The 22961-nt window shown below is 38.0% G+C and overlaps 1 protein-coding gene across 5 annotated transcripts in view; it reads left to right on the top strand.

Annotated features, from left to right (window-relative positions):
* Positions 1 to 22961, top strand: part of CCDC141 (coiled-coil domain containing 141) — a 195568-nt gene that overhangs the window by 145301 nt on the left and 27306 nt on the right. For 4 of the 5 annotated variants that reach the window (XM_072752066.1, XM_072752067.1, XM_072752068.1 and 1 more), the window contains 7 exons: positions 557 to 736; positions 2853 to 3002; positions 11374 to 11514; positions 12282 to 12476; positions 13887 to 14070; positions 16802 to 16914; positions 20730 to 20846. In XM_072752066.1, coding sequence (XP_072608167.1) covers positions 557 to 736; positions 2853 to 3002; positions 11374 to 11514; positions 12282 to 12476; positions 13887 to 14070; positions 16802 to 16914; positions 20730 to 20846 — 1080 coding nt within the window. Of the gene's footprint in view, positions 1 to 556; positions 737 to 2852; positions 3003 to 11373; positions 11515 to 12281; positions 12477 to 13886; positions 14071 to 16801; positions 16915 to 20729; positions 20847 to 21565; positions 21681 to 22961 lie in introns of those variants that run through there. The other variant, XM_072752069.1, reaches the window with a different exon arrangement.

Below are 22961 nucleotides of genomic sequence, written 5' to 3'. Positions count from 1 at the left end.
TTTGTCTTCCTTCTAAATTTGCAGAAGTTTCATTATTTATCTCACACATTTGTCTTTCTTAGCATCTTGATTCTTAATTACTCCCCTGCCCCAAGTCAACCGTAAGCCCTTTGAGGGGAGAAAACAATTTTGGGGGGGGGGGGGTTCTCAAGTACCTGACATTATGGAGTGCTCAGTAAAGCTTCATAGTTATTAGCTTCTATTAACAGAAAATGAATATATATTGATATTTATTTATTTATTTATTTATTTATTTATTTATTATCCCTTTAAAATAGCCCCTGAATTTACTCAGATTTTGCAAAGGTTTTGGACTATGACCAAAAAAGAGTGTTTTCTTCTTTAATAGAACTGGCAATGTTAATTCCTCCATTTTACCGTCTCAATTTGAAGCACTGTAACATTTCTTTGTCTGTGACACTCATAATTATAGATGGGCTTGGCAGCATTTTGACCAGGTAGTAAAATTGGTTATAAGAAATAGGCTTTAAAAAAAAAAAATCTGTCTTCATGAAAGTTTGCAATCTATGTTAATGGTTAATGTCCTAAATTCCAGCTGGGTCATCTCAACAAATCAAGGGAAATGGAGTTTTTAGGACAGCCAAAGGAACTGGATGATGCCCATGAAGCCCAGGTTCACCTCAGCCGCTCTCAGGATAAGCAGGCACAGATTGATCATCTCCATGACCTGGCCCTTTCCCTGGGAGTGGACATCATCTCATCAGTGCAGCGGCCTGTAAGCAACAACACTGTCATTCATACCTAATTAAAGCTGAAAGTTGGGGTATAATATCAAAGAAACCTGGCAGATTGCCAGTAAATGTTAAATTCAAAAATACATTAAACCACTGGGATAGTTATTTGTAGTTAATTCCTACCACCTATAACAACAACAACATAAAAACAATTCTTAAGGAGAGAAATCTGTTTATAAAAGTCTGGCTTAAAAAAAAAAAAAAAAAAGTCTGGCTTAATACATCTATTCTCACACTAATTAAAAAATAGAATTGTAGAGCTGTGTTTTCTAATATAGCAGTCAGTTTTTCACATTCGAAACGTGCCTAATGCAACTGAAAATTTCAATTTTATTCATTTTTAATTAATTTAAATTTTAAAACTGACCTTCAGTGTAATTATGGGGAAACTTGTAAGTACATTGGGAACAGCATGGATATGTGAATCTACATTTTAAACTATGAACTGCAAAATTTGAATACAGATTAAGTATTTCTGATAGAAGTTTAGCAACAGTTAACACATGCTATAAGTGTGAAATACATGTTATATTTCAAAGACTTAGTATAAAAATGTATTAATATTTTTTACATTTGGGTGCATGTTAAAATGATATTTGAACAAACTATATTATGAAAATGAATTGTACCTGTTTCTTTCTTACTTTTTAATATGACTACTAGAAAATTTTTAATTATTCATGTAGCTCTGACTATATCTTGATTGGACCAATTCTGCCCTAGCGTTTTGGATTTGGAAGGTATCCTAGAGATAATCCAGCCCAGGACACTCATTTTGTAAAAGAAGAGTCTAAGGCCCAGAGAAACTGCTTTATCCATAAAAGCCCATAATGGTGGAGACTCCAGGCTTCGTCAAAGGCTTGATACTAGTCACTGGATCTGCTTTATGTCACTGAACTGACTTTAACAAAGGAGCCTAAAAAGAAGAAAATCTTTTTCTTTCCTTCTTCCTTTCCTTCTTTTTTTTTTTTTTTAAGATTTTATTTATTTACTCATGAGAGACAAAGAAAGAGGCAGAAACATAAGCAGAAGGAGACAGAGGCTCCTTGTGGGAAGCCTGATACAGGACTCGATCCCAGGACCCCAGGAACATGACCTGAGCCAAAGGCAGACACTCAACCACCGAGCCACCCACGCATCCCAGAAGAAAATATTTCCAGATCAAATTTTTATAAATAATACATTGGACTCTGATTTAAAAAAATCCTTCTCAAATTCCTAATTTTATTCTATCCAATATGTATAATATTAATAAAATCATAATGGCCAATTTTACTTTAAAGTTCATTTAAGGGGACGAGATCAGACTCGGGATCGAGTCCCGCATCGGGCTCCCTTCATGGAGCCTGCTTCTCTCTCTACCTGTGTCTCTGCCTCTCTCTCTCTCTCTGTGTCTCTCATGAATGAATAAATAAATTAATCTTAAAACAAAAAGTTAATTTAGGATATCCTTTAAACAGTATGGAATACAATGGACCTGAAGTTTTTTTTTTTTAAATCTTTTAACTGAAAGACCTAGAAATACAAAATACCTGTCACTGTTTATAGAATCAGTTTTTACCACAAAGGAGTTTTCTTTTAAAAGAGTTTTATTACTAAATTTATTATAAAAGGAAAGAAAAAAGTAAGATGTCTCACTTTGCACAAATAATATTATAAATTGTTCTCCAACGCTCATCTGGCCTTGGCCTCAGCAGCCCTCTGTGCTGAGCAGAGATTGGCGCACTTGCATAATGAACCTGAGGTCAAGTTCAAGTTGACAGGAAAATTATAGTGCAGAAGCTGAATGCTTCCAATGCATATTTTATGCCTTTTGAAGTAAAAATTATGTCTTATAATAAATGGCGTCTCTGAAGAGTTGGGTATGATGAGCAAATCTTCAAAATTGAGATTTCAAGACTAGAAATGCAATGGTTTGCCTTCCCCAACGTGGTGGTGTCTGGCTTCTTTCTGAAATCATTATATTCAAATGTGTTTAAGGTAAGGTAAGCCAGGAACCTATTTTTTAATGTCCTTTATGAGTTTCATAACGCGGCCTTCGTCTCATTGCTGTTTCGCCCCCTCCCTTTGTCACTTCCACTTCTCCTTCGTGCTCAGAACTGCTCTAACGTTTCTGCAAAGGACCTGCAGCAGCAGCTGGACATCCTTGAGGGGGACAGCGTGAGCGGGCGTGCCAAGGCCGAGGAGTACGAACGGACCCTGGCCTGCAGCCTGGAGTACTGCACCACGAGGGACAGTATAAATGAGGTGGGGTGACAGGGCTGAGAGCTGACATGAGTCGGCCCCAAACCGCTCTGAACCCAACGCATGTGTCTCTGTCTGGACGTGTGCACACAGGAGCAGGAGACATTTTGTTCGACCTTGACCTTTAATCCACTAAGCACTGGTCTCAGGGCTCTGAAAGTTTGAGTAAACCTCAAGCACCCAAGCCAGTATGTTGTCAATGCATAGAAAAACCTAGAATGCACTATTATGGTTGTCTGTTTGCTTTCTTTCCCCCAACTCAAGGCTGTACAGCAGTTGCTTGCTCAAGTGGGTATAGCCTATCTGGACAGAAAGGGTGACGCTGTCCCCATGAAGCCAGCTCCAACCTGCTGAGATTCTATTTAAATACCATTGACTCATGGTGAAGGGGGTGCCAAGGGCCAGGGGAGAAGGCTCATTGCTTCCGAGGCTGCAAAGTATCATCACCAAAGTCAAGTGGCTGGTTTCATATTTACTCAAATGGAGTGGCTTACTGGCAAGACAACTTCTGGAGGAAAAGGAATAACAGATGAAAGTCCTCCTCTGCACCCATGCACACCCTCACAAACACATGCTCCCACCCCCTCTCCCTCAATTCTACCCAAACACCAACCCCCAAATGTGTCGTGAGCCCCAATAGCCTTCCCCTAAACTTTCCATTTAAATAAACTTCTTTTGGGGTGAGAACACAGATCAGGATAGCAAAACATAGACCCTGGTTTTGAGAATTGACAAGCACAATACAAAGTACTGCAGTTCTGGACTTGTCTCCATTTAGAGCAAAATGTTTCTGAGTCCATCAGTCACAAGTCCGTTACAAAGGCGGGTGGAAGCGGTAAACCTTTTCAAATGTTCTGTTTATGCCCAATGTACACAATCTGGGCCCAGCAAGTATCAAATATTCAGACAACATTAGCTCCCAGACTAACATGTGAGTAACTAGACTGGGGTGGTGGTCCAGCTGTGCAGTGCTCCTTCCTGCAGGCCCCACATCCCCAGACTACAGGCAGGTGCAGAGAGTGAGCAGGAGAGGGGCAGAGAGCACGAAAGACCACACCGGCCCCAGGGCCTACAGCCACGGACTGCAGACTTGCCGCTCAGACTCTGTGTTGCAGGGAGACGTTCTGGGCTAGAGATTCATTCGGGGTTCAACCCCAGTGCAGCCTACCCTCTGTGGCCTCTTCTGGTTTCAGCTAACACCACACATTCACATCTTGTTAGAGAAAACATCGTTCTCCCCAAGTCTGCAACATGTAGATTTGCAGGCTTGCAAATAATTTTTTTACGACCTTTCCCCCCAAATTTACCTTCTTGCTTCCCTTCCTCCTCGTCCTTCTACCCTTTCCTCAACCCCTCCCCTTCCTCCTTGTCTTCTTCCTTCCTCCTCTTCTTCTTCTGTAAACTTTTGTTTTGCCAAAGATCTCTCCCCCTGCAGGGATGTGCAGCTGTACACTAACCGAAACCACAAGTGGAGGAGGCTCAGGGTTCTTCCCAGCAGCCCCAGGGCTCAGTTTCCCTCTTCCTGAAGTGCTGTGGCATTTATGGAGCTGTTCAGACCCTTCCCACAGTGGTTCTATTTACAGGCTGCCTCGTGAGGAGCCTCTGCTGGGAGCCAGCCAGCTGGGATGACAGATGTCCCCTGTAGTCACAGTAGGGACGCCCCAGGATTGTCTGTACCACAATGAGCAAGCAGATACATGGAGGAATCAGATATCACTTTAACATAATCTTAAACATTAAGAGAACTGGTCTTCCACATTTCTTTCCACTTCCCATCCAGCTAATCTTTGGTGCGGGTTATAATTTCACATTTAAAGGATCTCTGAAAATCTTTGGTCCTTTTCTCCTTTCCTTCTTGTAGAAAAATAGTAGGCATGCCACAGTGTAGCGCCCACACCCTGGACTTTCCAACTACAAGCCTAGTGGAAAAATAATCAGAAGGAATATTTTTAGTGCACTTTAGTAAAATAAATATACATACACTCTAGTTGTATTGTGAATATCAGACTCCAGATGAGTAGATTCCAAGTGGTGATTTAATATTTATACACCTAGACGTTTTTATTATATTATCATTATTAATACTTGGTGTAGGTACTTAAGACATTACAAAACATTAAAACAGCATGTCACACTACTTTTTTTGTTAAAAAAATAAAGTCACCCTACCAGAGGGAACGAGAGCAAATATCGCATTTTACTTTTTAAGTTGATTTGAAAACATGTTTCGCTTCTAATATTCTTCAAGTGCTTCTTGAACGTTCACAAACTCTGAGTTAAAATAGATTTGGGGAGATCTCAACGTCAACACATCTTACTTTTTAAGAGGAGAAAACTGAGGTGAGGATTTGCATTTGAGCAATGTGCCCCCACCCTGCAGAGTTTCTGTTTGTGGTGTGTTGAGGAGTCAGCTTTGGGCCAGAAGCTCATCTCTTGGTCATCATTTCTCGGACAGCAACACATTGTTGCTTGCTAAACTCAGAGTTCCCCACTTACTCACTGCTTTAGCCCACTCAACCACTGAATGATCTGATGTGCCGTGGACGCTTTATATGTGCTGTCCTTGTCTAGCCTTGTTTCCTTGCACATCCTTATAAGCTATTTGTTTACAATAGCACGATTCATTTGGTCATTTCAACCAAAATTACTTTTTGATGATGCCCTAACTAATTTATGTGGTTACAACTGCACTAAAAGCCCCTAGCGGAGGCCTCGGTACCTCAAAGCAAAATAAAGTGAGGTGCTCTAAATGTCATCTTTTTTCTTTTTTTTTTTTTTTTACATGATGTGATATTTTTTAAACAAAAGAACCATGGTTCTGTGCCTTGATTATCTTTTGGTAAAATATTATTATTTTCTCATTTCGTACACTACACAAAACAGAAGAAATTGGTAAAATCTCATTTTTTCCATGTCTATCTTCACAACCTTCAGACTGCCCAGATTTTGTGGAGTTTTTTTTTTCCACTCGTTTCACACAAAAATACATTTGTATGCATGGATGTTGAATTTCACTATATATGTTCTTGCCTGGCAACATAAGTAAGCTGTTAATACACAAAGTGCATTATAGACATTCTCAGTGATAATACGTGACAGGCCATCATTTGTTACTCATTCTGTTACACGTCTTCGTTTAGAAACATAGTAAGTTAATATGAAGCATGTTTCCTGTCTGCAACCTGACCAAAAAAATTACTTTTACATTTACATAATGTTAATGGAAATTTGTAACTGGAGTCTCATTATGGGTCACAATTACTTTGCTGGAAAAAAATAGCAATGACAGAACTGGGTTGGGATCCATTCTCTCAAAATAAGTCTTGCAAACAAGCTTTCTTATAATTATATTACTTTAGCCTGAAATTTTTACACTGTAGCAACATCTTACCCATCAGGAAGGAAGTGGAAAAGGACGCAGTGTATATATAGGTATATTCCATATGTCAGAGTCTCCTGTTCCAATTACACAATTTTTGTTTTTTTTGTCAATTTGGATAAATCGGTCATCTGAGTTCCAGGAATTAAAAGCAGATTAGAAGCAGTAAATTAGAATAGGGGAAGAGATACAGAGCCAACTAATAAAATCAAACTTCCTGACATCACATAGCAATTTGCTATTGACAAAATGACCATGGAGAGTCACCCACTGGCAGGATAAGAAGCAGCAAAAGAGTGCATGGCCGGATATAGCACACAGTGGGGTATCACTGTGGTGTAGTGCAGAGAATTATTATTTTCTAGATTGATAACCCTAACTCGTCATTTTAAGAAAAAAAACAAACTATCATCATTTGACACATATCACCAACGTGGCTATTGTGTACTGGACCATAAGAATACAAAAGTCCTGAGGAAACATGGAGTCCAGAGTGAATTAAAGCCCATGGAATTTAAGTCATGGCCAGTCGTGACCAGGCCATACCATGGGTCCATTGAAAGGATATATATAAGAGAATAGAAATTTGTTCTGAAAATGTCCATCCCAGAGGCTTAAAATGTGTTAAAAGTTTAGTGTTTCACATCTGCAAAGTGGCCCTTTTTCCTGAAGGATATAGAGAGCTGAAGTTTAAAATCATAGTTACCATGTCCAGAAAATACCACAAACATAATATGAACACACAGAACTTGCAGGATGGAGAAAAGAGCCATTCCTGAGACACACTGCCATCTCCAATGTCAAATGGAGCAATCGTCTTCTCTCTCCAGGCTGTCCCACTTGTGCCACCGCAGGGCTGGCCTGGAGCACAGGAGGACAGGAGCAAAGGGAAGCCAAGGGGGCTTTGTCTTGAAATCTCTCCAAGCCTTAAGCTTAATAGTTTGTCTGTAATAATCATAGCAAATCATTCAGGTTGAATTATAAATCTTTGGGTCCTTTCATTTCAAATGCAGGCATCCCTGGGAGTTGGTAACTGTGAAGCCTTCCATTGCTGAAAATGAGCATTGGAAGCTTTTTCCTGGAGTGGGCAAAAGGATGGGCAAGAAATGAAACTCATGAAGGGAACATTAAGAGAAATGGACTATTTGTTTTGTATTTTGCTTTTGGCCAAACCTGTGCCATAGTTCCAATGAAGGCTTTATTTTTTATTTTTAATTATTTTTTAATTGGCTCCATGCCCAACGTGGAGCCTAACATGGGGCTTGACCTCAGGACCCTGATCAAAACCTTAACCAAGATCAGGAGTCGGATGCTTAACCAACTGAGCCACCCAGGGGGCCCGAAAAGGCTTTTGTTTTTAATGCACTTCCTTAGTTTTAAAATGTCCCATGTCCCTCACATAAATTGGCCTTGCCAACAACAAACTCACAATAATACATTCTTATGCCAAACCAGCCCCAACCAGCTTAGTCAAGACTAAGAATAACAATCCAGCCTGGTTGTCATCAGCCTCTTTTGCTTTCTGCATCTTCTCAAAGAAGCTTTGTTTATTCCTAACCCTGAGAGAAGCTTACTGCTCCCTGGGAAATATGGTGAAGATGTTCATTCTGTTAGTTGCAAGAGAACTACAATTGTAAAGTCTTAATTTTATTCCTAATCATAGCTCTATTAACTTAATTCCATAACAAATATGGAGGGGCTGACCAAGTGGAAAGATAGGAAACTCACACCATTTGTTAGGAAAAAAAAAATTTCTCTTAGTATTTTAAAGATTTTTAGAATTTTTATTAATATGGATTATAACAACATTTAAATTTTTTTTAATAGGGTAAAATACCCTGCCCCAGCTTTGGGTGTTTTTTTTTTTTGCCTGAGTGCTCCAATTGAGCAGTTGTCTTGGCCATTTTCACCATTCCCCATTGTTGACAAGCTAACTAAAGTTAGAAACAGCTGCAGGAACAATGATCCCATAGCCAAGCAAACATGGCACTCAGTTCCTTTAAAAATATGATCTCAAGTTATATGGGGATTAGATGGGAAGTTAAGTTTTCATGTTGGAATATGCAGGTAAGAAATTTAAGCACAGTTAGATTTTCCTGAAAATCTAGTTGTTAAACGTACTTCGTTCATGCTGCCTTCCACTTGTATCTGCAATAGTCTTAAATTTGAGCTGGGATAGGCACAAGATTTAAAATAAATTTTTGTAGGACCAAGAGAGAAAAGTGCCAGCAACTTTGTCAAAGGAGCTCATGTGTCAGAAGGAAGCTGATTCCATTTCACATACCCATAGCGCCATGAATACTCTTTGGTCTTATAAATCATCTTCAGTGGAAGTGCATACATTCTGAAGCAACAGAAATAAAATTGTGCCCATCATTTATCAGTCTTAAATTTTTTTGATCCAAAGTAGATTTAAAATTTCATGGTTTAGAATTACAATATTAAGACTCAGCCTTTCTCCCTTCATCACACAGTTTTCAAACAGAAGTTGATCTTTCCCATTTAAACTAGCAGACATAACCCAGTGATTATCAGATTGATGATAGAGCCCCTTTTCCTTTCTCTAGACTGAAGTTTATAATATAGATCATGTTCCAGTAAGAGAAAAAAGAGTATAAAATTTTATATTCCAATGATAGATATTAGTCAGTGACAGGACATATATTTTCCTTTTTCTTTTTTCTTTTATTCTGTTTATTTTTATTTAAAATAAAAGTTATATTTTTAATTGCGGTAAAATACACATAAAATTCACCACCTTAACCATCTTAAGGGTAAATGATATTAAGTACTTTCACATTGTTCTATCCATTTCTAGAACTTTTTAATCATCCCAAACAGAAACTCTGTACCAGTTAAATAGTAACTCTCTACTGGGGACATGTTTTTTAATACAAGAATCTGTGTATACCTATAGTTGCAAGTTATGACTTTGGGGAGAAGAGTTCCTGCCAAAGTTTAATGTGAATAACTCAGGATGTAGTCCCTTTATTTATTTATTTTTAAAGATTTCATTTATTAATGAGATACAGAGAAAGAGGCAGAGATAGAGGCAGAGGGAGAAGCAGGCTCCCTGCAGAGAGCCAGATGGGGGACTCGATCCCAGGATGCCGGGTTCATGCCCAGAGATGAAGGCAGACTCTCAACCACTGAGCCACCCAGGTGTCCTGGATATAGTCCCTTTATATCTCAATCCCATTTGTCTTTCTTCACTAAAATCGAAGACATGTGTTTTAAAACACTGAATTTCAAAGAATTTAAATATTTTAGATTTAATTTAGTATTTTTAAATATTTAAATTTTAAATTTAATATTAATTGGTTATTTCATAAGTATGCCAGCCGAACACAATCTTCTCAAATATTTTTGTGAGTTCTAATAGCGAAATAGTTTCCACCTCTCTAGGATGTTACTGATTTATCAATTTAAATGTTTAATATGATCTCTGTGGTTGGCTTAATTGGTAATTTAAAACTAGTATTCAACAATTTCATTTACCATATAAAATAAACAGCACTGATTAAGTATAGGTATGTCAGAGGAAAAAATTGAATCTGCATAATAATTTCCATATATGCAAGTCTGCTTGGGCCTTTATAGATAATTATCTCCAAGAAATGTTACAGATAAGGTCAAGGTTCTGTTATTACAATATGCAGAATTTGAAATAAGCATTTTGAGAAAGCAAATATTTTTAGGGCAGATATGTTTTCTATGTATTACAAGGCTAAAACCTAACATGTACACAGCCTTTATTTCCTTCCAAATAATTTATTTGCTGTCATTGAAAAGAATTTTAATGTGTCTCTGACTTTTCTTATCATAGCTCAAATTTATCAACCATGACATTGTTCATTTTTTGCTGCTAAATGCTTCCATATAATCTGAGAAGGTTTATGTTTTTCTTTATATATCTCTTTACTGATAATGTAAAGAGAGAGTTGCCTGTCAATATGTTTATCTCTCTAGAATATGGAAAAGGGCATGGAAGGTGGTGTGTTTAATGGAACTGGACTGCTCAGAACTTTGGTTCACTGGAAGTTGAACTGTGTGTTCTTAAGGCGAGCTTAATGCATGCCCTACTCTCAGTTCATTGCCATAGGCTCTGTTTATACACAAGCTAGCGTTGCCATCAGTGGTGATGCTGTCACTTTATTTTCCATCTTGGAAGGACATCTGAAGTTAGTGGCCTATATCTAAGAAGGAAAGATCTTCAGGAAACTTCTAATGAAAAATAATTCTTTGGCTGAATTTGGGCAAATAAAATATTTTTGCTACTAAATCTCATATCAGGTCCCCTCTTTTATCCTACTTATGTTGTCAGTGGTCTGAATGTCAACTCTTTATTGACCTCTGCAACAGGATCAGCTCATTGGAGCCTAATAAATTCATGCCTTGATGCTAGAAGAAAGCCCCAGGAGGCAGAAGGATCTGGGGCAAGTGCTAGCATACGGAGAACAGAATGAATGGGAAACGCGATGTCAAATAAATACAAATAAAAAAATTAGAGTTGTTGAGAATCTATGACATGTTAAAAACTTGCTTTTTTGGAGGCCAAAGGATATTTTATATTTATAAATCTAATTGTAAATTACAAATCAAGGGTCACCTGGGTGGCTCAGTTGGTTAAGCATCCGACTCCTGATTTTTGGCTCAGGTCATGATCTCAGGGCCGTGAGATGGAGCCCCGCTTCAGACTGCACACTGGCTGTGGAGCTGCTTAAGATTCTCTCTCTCCCTCTCCCTCTGCCCCTCTCTCGCCACTTCTCAAAAAAATTACAAATCAAATAGTACAAAGAACATCTTAGATTTTGGGGATATATTTAAATTCACATTATGTGTTTACTTAGCCGACTTGTTTCCTATTGAAAAATCACTGAATACATTTTGAAGATTATAAATATTTTGAAGTGTTAAGATTTTTTTATTTATTACAAGTCAGTGTCAGTGTCCTCATTTTAAGCAAATCATCTGTTTCTTTTTATTGAACTGCAGCTCAAAGAGTCATTCAAAGATATCAAAAAGAAATTCAACAATTTAAAATTTAATTACACTAAGAAAAATGAAAAAGCTCGGAATCTAAAGGCTCTTAAGAATCAAATTCAACAAGTCGATGCTCATGCTGAAAAGATACAGGTAAAGAGAAAATGTGAGTGGTGTGTTTGTGTGTGCATGTCTGTGTGTATGCGTGTACGTACACTACTACAATTATTGCAAAGTCATTCTGCGTTTCAATTCTAGAAGCCTAACCCTTGGGCTTTTTTGCAGCATTGGGACTCGGAAGGTGGTTTTCCACTTTTGTAGCAGTTAAGTTCCTCGCATAAAATGTATACGTTAATTTATCTCGAGGCAGCTCTAGGATGGATCCTACCAAACCTACCCAGCCTCTCTGCTTCCATTCTTCCCCACCACACGCATACACACACGCACGCATCACACACATCCATGTACACACCTCTATATACCCCTTTTCCTCTGCTTGCACCTGCCTCTGTCAGGAACTTCCTCCACTACTCCCAGAACTTCTTGTTCTACCTTGATTACCACATGTACCAGCTAGATTCTTTGAATACCTTTCCCAGGAGACAATGAGCTCCCTGAAGATAGTAAAATATTTTATGATCAATGTCTTTTTTTAAAAAAATCATAATATAATTCTTGAAATCTGGAATAGGACCTGGTATACAGTGAATTTTCTATATGATTTTGATGCTGCATCAATAAACTATGTGGAAGAAAACCCATTCTTTCCAAAATGCATTTGTGATCATTATGATTTTAATATATTATCATGGAGAAAGCTGCAAAAGCTTCCCCAAGTTTTTCTCTCAATATGTAATCACCAGCTAGCCTCATAAATAAAAATGGGAAGTTATCTTAAAACTGTTTCTTTTTTCGCACAGGCTTTGAAAAGGAAAATGGAAAAAATTGAGAAGAAGACTTCTAATTCTTTCTTAAATTATCCAAATAATAAAGTTAATGTTCTTTTGGAAGCCATGAAGGATTTGCAAAAACATGTGGATGAGTTTAACAAAGTTGTGATGGATTATAAGTTGAATTTGGACCTGACTGAACATCTCCAGGAGATGATAGAAGAGGTATCCTCTTCTTGCTGTAATGGTATCCATATGTAATGCTTTTAAAAATTGCTCTGCTACCCTAAAACAATGCTGCAGCAGTTAAATTTGTCATTAAATCTATGCATCATCCTCCTCTTCATGATTATTTCCTTAGGATGATTTCTTAAAATAGAATTGTTAGACCAAAGTGGATAAATGTTGCAAGGTTTGACTGTATTGTCCAGTTGTTCTTCAGAAAGATTTTACTAATTTACTTTTACCAGCAATGTATAAGGGTTTCTCATTTCTCCATGACTCCATCAACTCAAGATGTTTCACTATCACGGAGTTATGCTTACTGCTGGCTATCCTTTTAAAATATTCAAAATGACTTATTTCGCAAAATTTGAAAATATTTAGAAAGAAACCTTAATACTGGGATTGGTCAGGTACAAAAAATTGTTAGTGGTGTTATTTTTGTTTCTGTCAAGAGGATAAATGGCAGAGTATGCATGAACTATATGAAATTGGACAAGTTAAAGTTATTATTTGCACATTTCATATTGAAGAAATTCCACACTTGAAGTTCTGTGCGGCCCATTATCCTGTGATACAAAATGTCTCTCTTTACCGTGGATGCAGCAGCTTTTAGATGTAACACCACACTAAGGAAGATGAGGATGATCATTCTTCTATATCTGATACATAGGTTTGCTGTGGCTCCATGGCACTTATTTAAAGCCGGCTCCTAACAGAGTCATGTGTTTCTATTTCTCACTCATCATAACTGCTCTGGCCTTGGTCAGACACATTCCTTCCATCACAGTTACTTAGTATTTTTTGGTGAGAAACTGTCTCAATTCTCTATTGTGCTTTTCACATATTGAGTACAATATTCGAAAATATTGACTTGAGTACCTTCTATTTTAAAAAAAATGGTTAAATACTGTTCTTTAAATAATACTTCCTCAATCCATAGACTACGTCTCGTTCTTAAAAGAGAATTTATTTATTTATTAGAGTGTTAATTAGGCAGTGCTTTATCCATGTCTTGTTAATAATTTCAGTTAATTTGCTTGATTTTGCACATTTGGGCTTTTTCTCTTTTCTTTTAGCTGATAATTTGGATTCTTCTTAGTGTCATATGCTTTTTTATATTGCCTGTTCTTATAAGTCTGCAATGTTCTTAGGAAGTATATTTCAGGCAAACCTAAGAAGACAAGAAAAGCAAATGAATTTTCATACCTTTATTTTCTTATCTAACTCTAATACCTTAGTGCAGAAGCATATGATCATATTTTGATATTTTCCTTATTATGACTTAGAAAGTTCAAACTAACATGATTATAAAGTTGGAGGAAATTGAAATGTGATACTTCAGTGGTCAAGATGAAGAACTTTAGAAGGATGGCATCTCTTTAATCTGTGCTTTATCCCATTTTAATTTAGTGTCATTTTTGGTATGAAGACGCAAGTGCCACAGTTATAAGAGTTGGAAAATATTCCACAGAGTGCAAGACAAAGGAAGCTGTGGAAATTCTCCACCAGCAGTTCAATAAGTATATCATGCCCTCAGTGCCTCAGCAAGAAGAAAGGATTCAGGAGATCAGTGACCTAGCTCAGCGCTTATACGGTGAGGTCTCTTTTAAAATATCCAGCATTTGCCATGGAACAAATCTGTAGTGAACCTAACCCAGCAGAAAGCAGAGCAAGGCAAGCCCTCAGGGTCCTCACTACAGCAATTATTCAGGCAAGAGACTCAAGATAAGAGCCCGTATCTACAAAAGTAAACAGTAGGGAATAGAGGAAGGAGTTTCTGCCTGCAGGAGAAGAAGCCTTTGGATTTTAACTATCTTGTGTAAACCCTCCTTCTCTATTCTCTTTTCTCCCCTATTCCTGTTGATCATCCCCAGGGTAAGAAAACCACAACAATGCTCTGCTTCTGTAGATTAAAAAAAAAAAAAATCTCATCTCCACTAGGGTGATTTCTTGAAAAACATGCAAAACTCCTCATAACACTTTAATGAGGTATAAAGCTGAGGTTGAAGTCTGCAGTGCTCATATTTCCATGAGAGGTGTAGTTTGTGGATTTAAGAAACAGCTGATTTGGCTTATACATTTAAGAAATGGTTCCCTTGCCTTCCTCTCATTTGTGGAATAAACAGGAGAACTCAAATTATCATCTCACTGGTTCTGCTTTTCTCTTCTCCAGGACCAGGAAAGATAAAACAGTTGTCTGTCTCAGGAGTCTTTCTATCTAAAGGAGGCCCTAATTTAAGAAGCCCTCTGGGCGATGACAGTCCTTGGGGGTGCTGAGGTACAAGTTTCATGAATCCCCTGATGCTGTTCCTGTAGACAGGGGTAGTTCCCAGTGGCCAGGCAAATCTAGCCCAGAAGGCAGATAGCAATGGGGGGAGGGGAGCAAAATGCTTCAGCTGGCTGCCCACATTGCGGCCAGGTGGGTATTTTCTCAAGTGACAAAGAACGCTATCCACGGATAACCATAAAAATGCATAGAACCATATGTACTGTAATACAGAGAACAAATTATTTCCAATATCATTATATATTATTTCAGGACATGGTAAATACTCACAAAGACCCGATACTAGTTAAATCCCCCTCCCATCACGCATATCCTGCATCCTGCCTTGCCTGTGTTCCTGGCCCTTGTCACCAACAGACAGATGGATAGTATAGCTATTTGTTTATTGTCTGGCTTTTGCACCAGAGTGTAAGTTCCATGAGAGAAGGGATTTTGCCTCATAGTTTCCTGCTTCATGGTACATACTAGGTGCTTCACAAATATTTGATGAATAAATGAATCATTGAGTGAATACCTTGAACAAATAAGATGAATGGCGTGAGTCTTCATCTGCTGAGTATGGAAGCTATGCAATTCTTAACATTTGCAGTAAGTGAGAAGTGTTAGGATTATTGTATTAACTCTTGGAGGCCACCCAAGCATCACTGGACCCGGCATTGTAATGCAAATAAATGTAGCTCAAAAAATTGTTTTGAGTACCTATTATGTCCAAGATAATATGATTGATATTAAAAGGCAAATAAAACTTAGTTCTTTCATTTAAGAATCCATTGCCTACGCCTGGACGTAGGTAAATGCAGTGAGAAAGGTGATATGAAAAGTGTGTATTGGTTCATGAGGGTTAGCATCACAAAACACCACGGCCTCGGGGGAGCAGTTCGTTTCCTCACAGTTCTGGAGGCTGGAAGTCCAGGATCACAAGACCACAGCACTGCCCGGGTTGGTGTCACCTGCAGCTCCTCTCCTCGGCTGGCAGCTGGCTGCCTTCTCGCTGCCCTTTCACATGGGCTTCCCTCTGCGCCCACCCTTCTCCTGGGTCGCTCCCTCATCTTACACGGTGGGATCGTCATTCTGGATTAGGGTCCCAGATTGATGGCCTCATTTTAACTTAATCACCTCTTTTGAGTTCTTATCTCCAAATGTAGCAGCAATCTGAGATTCGGGGCAATCGGGCTTCAACATAGGAGAATTCTGGAGGACACACAATTCAGGCTGTCCCAGTGTGAAAAGGTTTAGTCTAAACCTCAGAGTCTGTAATCCCGGTTTCAAATCCCTACTTCTGCAATTATTGTCTGGGTAACCTGAAGAGGCTCTTTGGGCCTCAGTTTCCTCATTTGTAAAATGCAATAATAGAGCCTTGAGAATCCAAGGAGAATTACGTTAATGCTTATCCATAAAGTGCTTATCCATAGTCACATAGTAAGCACTCACTACGTGGTAGCAATTTTTATTATTATTCCAGCAGAGAGAGAGTAAATTTAGGTGGGGGATGATTAAGAACACTTGACGGAAGATATCGGTATTTGAAGTAGACAGCAGGGAGGGGGCCAAGGGCACTCCTGGTGTAGGAACTCCTACACTCCACTCTGGCTGTGGGGAGGAGTTGCTGGTTCACTTTGATCAGAGACTAAATATATGAAGGAACTAGGGTGACATACATTCGGGAGAAGATCCTTGAGACCGTTTTAGGGAGGGCTTCAAATGCCAGATTGAACAATGACAATGTTCTGAGCAGGAAAAAACGGATTAGGGTGGAACTTTAAGAATATTAACACAGCAGTATGATTTAGGTTACATAAAAGTGACAAGGTTCAGCAAATGTAATCATTTTTCCGAGGTACCTGGTTTGATTTTTTTATTTTTGTTTTTGTTTCCAAAAAATGCCTTCATTCATTTATCTATTCAACAAGTATTTATTAAGCACTTACTGTCTACCAGCTTTTACACCAGACACTGGGGAGGTGAATTAATGCCTGGGATTTTTTTTTTTTTTTTCTGCTAAGGATTTCAAAAATAGTTTTTTGTCCCTTCTCCCCAGGTTTTGAAGAGGGACAGAAATATGCTGAGAAAATCATGGCAAAACACAAAGAAGTTCTTGAATCTATCACTGAATTATGTGTCTCTCTCACAGAGCTTGAAGAAAAGCTGAAGGTAATTTCTTCTTTCCAGAATATGTATTTTTTCAAGGAATATAAATAAAAACGTGTTGATAAGTGTCTTCTGGTGCAGAGATGTTCTAATAGAAATTCTCAAGGGACATAATGTGCACATTTGTTTCACAGCTTTCTAACATAATTATCTGGGTGTTTCTGATAATTAATTCTGTTTCTTTTCCATCACTGCAGAGAAAAATATTGCTGGGAAGGAGGGCTAAACACAATTAAGGTGTCTCATTTACATTTTCATGGATCACATCCTAAAGGATAAATGTGTGCCATTAAAATCAAAGTAAAGTCTGTATTAAGTAGCCTTATGTTTTCATTCCCAAATAATAAATGGAAGGTGTTTTTTTTTTTTCCTTCCAAATCATGGCCCCAGAGAAAATAAAACTTAATCTTCAGGTATTGTATTCACTGAACATTTAGCTTCATGGAAGTATTAAACCAATCATTAGCATCTTTCATGAGATAAAAAGTTGATGAAATAAAGGATAGAGAGAAAAATATGTTGATGTCTAATGCTTAGGCAAAATGCAGTTAAAAGACAGAAATACATACATTGTTTTGTCTGTATTTTGTGAAAACTAGTTTCATTAGTACTGTTTGAATGACTGGCTGAAAGAACTGGCTACTTAGGATGGAGAGAATGACTAGATAATTAAAACCATAGGCTTTAGAGTAAAACATAGCGGCTTAGGAATACCAGTTCTCCCAATTCTCCCAATTATTGGATTTGTAATTTGGGGTAAACTACTTCATGTCTTTGAGTCTCAGTTTCTTGATCTGTACAATGGAGTGAACAGGGGAAAGTAATCACAGAGTAACCCTGAGGATTAAATGTGAAGACACCCGTGATTATCATGATCATTATTGATATTGAGACGTAAGGGTGCTCTTGTAGTTCAGAGCAGAATTGTATTTCTAGCAACCATTTTCTTCTTTGTGAATTTCCATGTCATAAATTTGAGGACCCAGTCCATTCAGAATAGTTTGCTAATTGAGGCAGTGACCAACCAAATTATCTTTTTTCCTTAAGAAACTAGATTTTCAACTTTTTAACTGTTTTGTATAACACTGCAATGAACATCTTCATACATATTTTTTCCCTCTTGTGTTATTCCCTACACATAAACTCTCCAGAGAAGATTTGAGTAAATGAGCATAAAGTTGTTAATGTTTCTAATATATATAAGTTAAATTGCATTCCACAAACATTTTACAGTTTTAATGCCACCAGTGATGTATGAATGTGCCATATGTCATAATATCTTTTTATTAACTTTTTAAATAATGATCATTTCTTCTCCACTTCCACCCAACCCTCTGAGGGTCTGTTTCTTCTCCTGACTTCCAGTACATAGCTTGAAAATAGCTGCCTCCTCTGACTCTTTGCTCTTTATGATCTTTACAATAGCCCTTCCATTTCTGTTGTACATCTTCAAGTGAGATCCACTTAACAAAATTTACTCTTATCCATTTCTGCTTTTCACCTTCATGGCCATTCTTTCTGAAATTTCTTGTCATTCCCTCTGCCCACTTCCTTGTTCCCCATTCTTTTCACATCCCTTAGTCAGGAGTCAGTCCCTCTTTTTCTCATTTTTCAACCCATCACTTGGGTTCCCTTTTTCACTAGTCAGGAGCCTCGGATTATATACTCTAGCTGGATTACCCTTCCTAAATACAACTGTATCATTTTTACACCCAAAGCACTTCACTACAAATTGTTCATTGCTTACCAAATGAAGTTGAAACTTTAGGCTTTCCAGTGTTCTGAGGCTATCTTTCCAAATTAGTGTGCTGCTTTATTCATTGTAGGTCCCTGTCTCACTGGTCTACTACCCCACGTTCCTGAGTTTCCTGCTTTTAAACTTTTATGTACGTGACCTTCTCTCTCTGCTTATCTAAATGTTACCATCTCTCAAAGCCAAACCCAAATGCTGCCTCCTCTGCCAACTCCTTTGCAGGCTGTGTCCCTGCCTTTCTGATCCCCAGAGCACTTGTGTTCTTTCCTACTATAATGGTCACATATAACTACCATTACTACCCCAACCTGTCTACTTGGTTACACCTGAGGAAACCTTTGGCTCTGTTGAGTTTAGGGTCCCACACAACATTTAACACTGTGCTTTGCCTAAAGCAGGTTCTCCAGAAAGAATTTTGGCATTTGTTGTAAAAACTCAAAGGATTGGTACCGAGAAGAAGAATCATTCAATAGCTTAAAAAGGTTTGATTTGGGTGCATATAAAAATGAGGAAGGGCCTCTCTGGCAAGAGATACGTGCATCAGCAAGGCTCTTACAAGTTACAGCCTGAACAAAAGCTTGTCAAAGAATGCTTACTAACACTTTACGGATGTTTGCATGAGAGCATAAATGTCTAGTTTTTATGTTTTTAAGGTTGATGCTTTGACTGTTTTATAGGGGTTATTAAAAATAGGCCCAGAAATCCCTAGCGAGGCTGAAATAGTGATAATGATCCTTTCCATTTGTATAACAATTTGAGATTTACAATGGCTTTTCATATATATTACTTCAGTGATTTCTAAATAACCTTGTGATGGTGGTGAGGCAAATGCTGTTTTCCTTACTTTATTTATTTACTTTAAAGATTTTATTTATTTATTCTAGAGAGAGACAAGGAAAGAGAGAGTGCACATGAGCGGGGCAGGGGGAGGGAGGGCAGAGGGAGAGAAGCACAGATTCCTCTGTGCTGAGTCCAGAGCCCAACACGGGGCTTGATCTCAAAACCCTCAGATCATGACCTGAGCTGAATAACCAACTGAGTTACCCACATGCCTGATTTTCCTTGTTTTAGAGGTGAAGTTCAAAGAAGGTAAAAGTACTTTGCCTGGGGCCTCACCATCAGTAGTGGTGGGATCTAGAATTAAATGCAATTCAAAATCTAGCATTCTTTCCACAACAACTACCATTTTGAAATTAGATATCAAGCGTGTACTAAAGCAGATTAATTTATCCACTAACACCAACCAGATTAAGTTTTAGAGTTAGACTGAAAGCTGAATCTCTCCCTGAAATCTCTGAGTTCATATAGCATGTGGACTTTGAGGAGTGTGCTATTTCTTTAAGGCTCATCTAATGACCATGTCCTGGGTGGAAGAGAGAATGTTCTGGTGTGGTGTAATCAATCATCCTAAACTTGGTTTACCTGAGGCTCCTTTCACCTTTACCAAGTCTTCTCAGCCCTCACAGGGGCTCCCCAGCAGCTTGCAAACCCTGTACTTCCATGACTAAAACAGCTCCATGAACTATAGGAGCAAAATATCATCACCCACATTAAGCGTGGTTTTCACGTTTTGTTCTCTTTTTTTTTTTTTTTCTTTATCACACCCAGTGATACTTTCTTCCTCTCTTCACGAATTTCTCAAACATTTGCTTATGTAAATTCTTGGGATTTCCTCTTTGTTCTCCATCAAAATCTTCAGACATTTCTTCTTCATCACTGCTCCCGCAGACTCTCCTAATGGCTTAGACCACCATGCACAATGATTCCTTTCTCTAGAGAGCATTCCTCTAGGTACATCCTACTGCACTAATGACTTTGTTCTGGCTGGGCCTTTGAACAACCAATTTTTATTGGCAATGAACTTTATCAAAAGAGCAAGGTAGATGGGGAACTGTGCACTTGACAAGATAATTTTGTAAATCACATCATGGGAGTAGTCAGTCTCTTGTGGAATACATTTGCTGAAAGGCTCCAAGTGGCCTAGGTTTTCTTTCAAGTAGTTCTTATGTAGCACTGTGCTTCCAACTTCCCTGGCCAAGCTCTCACTAACCATTGCTTTGTACAGCAGGGAGACGTTTTAAAGACAAATGTGAATCAGGAAGATTTCCATGATGACTTCATCGACCTGCTGAAAGAACCAGCGAGAAATAAGCAGACACTATTCAATCAAGAAAGGAATAAGGTAAACAAAACTATGATTTCAACTGTTCATTTCATTTTGAGATTAGAGTCCTTGTTCATTGAAAAAAAAAGTGAATTAAAGCCTTCTTGTCTAGCTGAATCAAATCTTTCAATGTAAATGCAATGTGCACTGTACTTCCTTTCTACCCTTTACTTAGTCTTCTTCTTCCACCTATGCTATTTCCCTTAGAGTGCCTCCTATTTAATAGTGGGACCACAGCATTGCACAGTGGTATTTGGACAGCCATTCAGTCACCATACTGTCACCCCAAACCACTTCTATTTCTCCCACCTTTAGCTGCCTTTGCCATTTTCCTTTTATAGTCAATCCCAACTTCAAGTTTGACTTCTCTCTATCATACCATCAAGCTGTGGTTCTGCTATTTTACACCAGCCACCAGAAAATCTTAATACATGAAATTATCTTGTGTCCGTTCCCAGAAAGATGATATTTCCAGATATATATTAAAACATAGAATCCAACTGAAATATAAATGCTAAAGTAGAGAAATATTTAAAATCTGTATATTACAGATAAATTAAACTTGTAGCAAAAACTGCAAATATTCACAAAATGCAAATGTTTCATGACTTCAAAAGTGTTATTATATAGATTTTTGGTGTAAGTTGCTCACTCTCTATTCATAGCTGCTGGACTATAATTAGTGCCTATCTTTTTGCTTTGCCAAGTTTGCTTCCAATGTTTCCCTCTCTCCCAAGGAACTGAAGGAACAAAGAGTCAACGTTATTCTCAACTGCTCCCAAATTAATAAAGTATACTTCCTGTGACATGAGAATTTAAAATAAATATCTCTCCACTTGTAGTTATCTCATGGAGAAAGTTTTATCTTTCTTTGAAGTCAGTACAATTCTTAGATTTTCTACATAACCTTCTAAAACCTTTTCCACAGGCTAAATCTATGTCAAGGTCTACTACATATATACAGTCTCCAAGAAGCAAGTATCATTATGCAAATGGAATTTTTTGCTTCATGGTCTTGAAGCATTTAAACCCTGGTTCTATTCTGAGGCAAAGGAAAGCTGCCAAACTTTGATCACTTGTCTTAAATCAGATGGTCTTTTGTTACTATGATTGGTCTATCAGTGTTACTCAATCTCAGCACTATTGACACTTTGGCCCAGAGAATTCTTTGTTGTAGAGACCTGTCCTGTTTAGCAACATTCCTGGCCTCTATCAACTAGATGCCAGTGGCAGCCACCACCACCTTCTCCCCTCCCCCCCCCCATTTGTCACAGCCAATGTCCACAGACATTGTCAAATGTTTCCTGGACAGCAAAATCACCCTTGATTGAGACCCACTACTTGAAATAGTAAAGAATAACATTAAACGCATCACATTTTCTTAACTAAGTTTCTAAGAGATACTTAATTCAACTTATTTTTAAAATTATGCACAATTTCTACATTGTCAACCACACACATGTACTAAGAACTGAAGTGAAAATCATTGCTACCAAAGCAAACCACGATCATTTGTACTTAATAATATGGATTTTCTTGCTTTTATTTATTTATCTTAAGAAAAAATTAGAGGAACAGGTTCCTTTAAATATAAATGCAAGATTTATTTTCATTGAGAAATATACTTTATTTTAATATAAGTTAAAAGGTCATCTGTCATTTGGTATAAAAGTGAAGGCTCCCTATTATAGCTGCCAAGAACTCTCACTGACATCATTTCACATATACATTCTGGTGTAGTTGGGCACAGAGAGCAAAATGAAAGGATGGCAGTAATCTTCCCTTTTAAACAGCTCAATCACATTTACCCTTTTATTGTCTCTATCATTTATATTATGGGTCATACGCAATGATTCTCAAAAAAACCATGTGAACAGATAACAAAAATCACCAAGTTAAAAAAAAAAAAAGCTTAGTGGGGAATAACTGTGTCCAATTCTGATACCCCAAATGGTATTGATCATCCTTGGAAAGTTATTTGGCTTAAAAGAACAATTCTAGAAATGTGTGGTTGGAGGAAGATGGCAGCAGAATAGGAGGGCCCTAGGCTCCTCTGGTCCCATGAACACAACTAGATAACTATCAAATCGTCCTAAATACCCCAGAAACTGACCTGAAGACTTACTGAATAAA

The sequence above is a fragment of the Vulpes vulpes genome, chromosome 3, assembly GCF_048418805.1.
Source record: "Vulpes vulpes isolate BD-2025 chromosome 3, VulVul3, whole genome shotgun sequence".
NCBI lineage: Eukaryota > Metazoa > Chordata > Mammalia > Carnivora > Canidae > Vulpes > Vulpes vulpes.
This window is presented reverse-complemented; position numbering and strand designations above follow the sequence as displayed.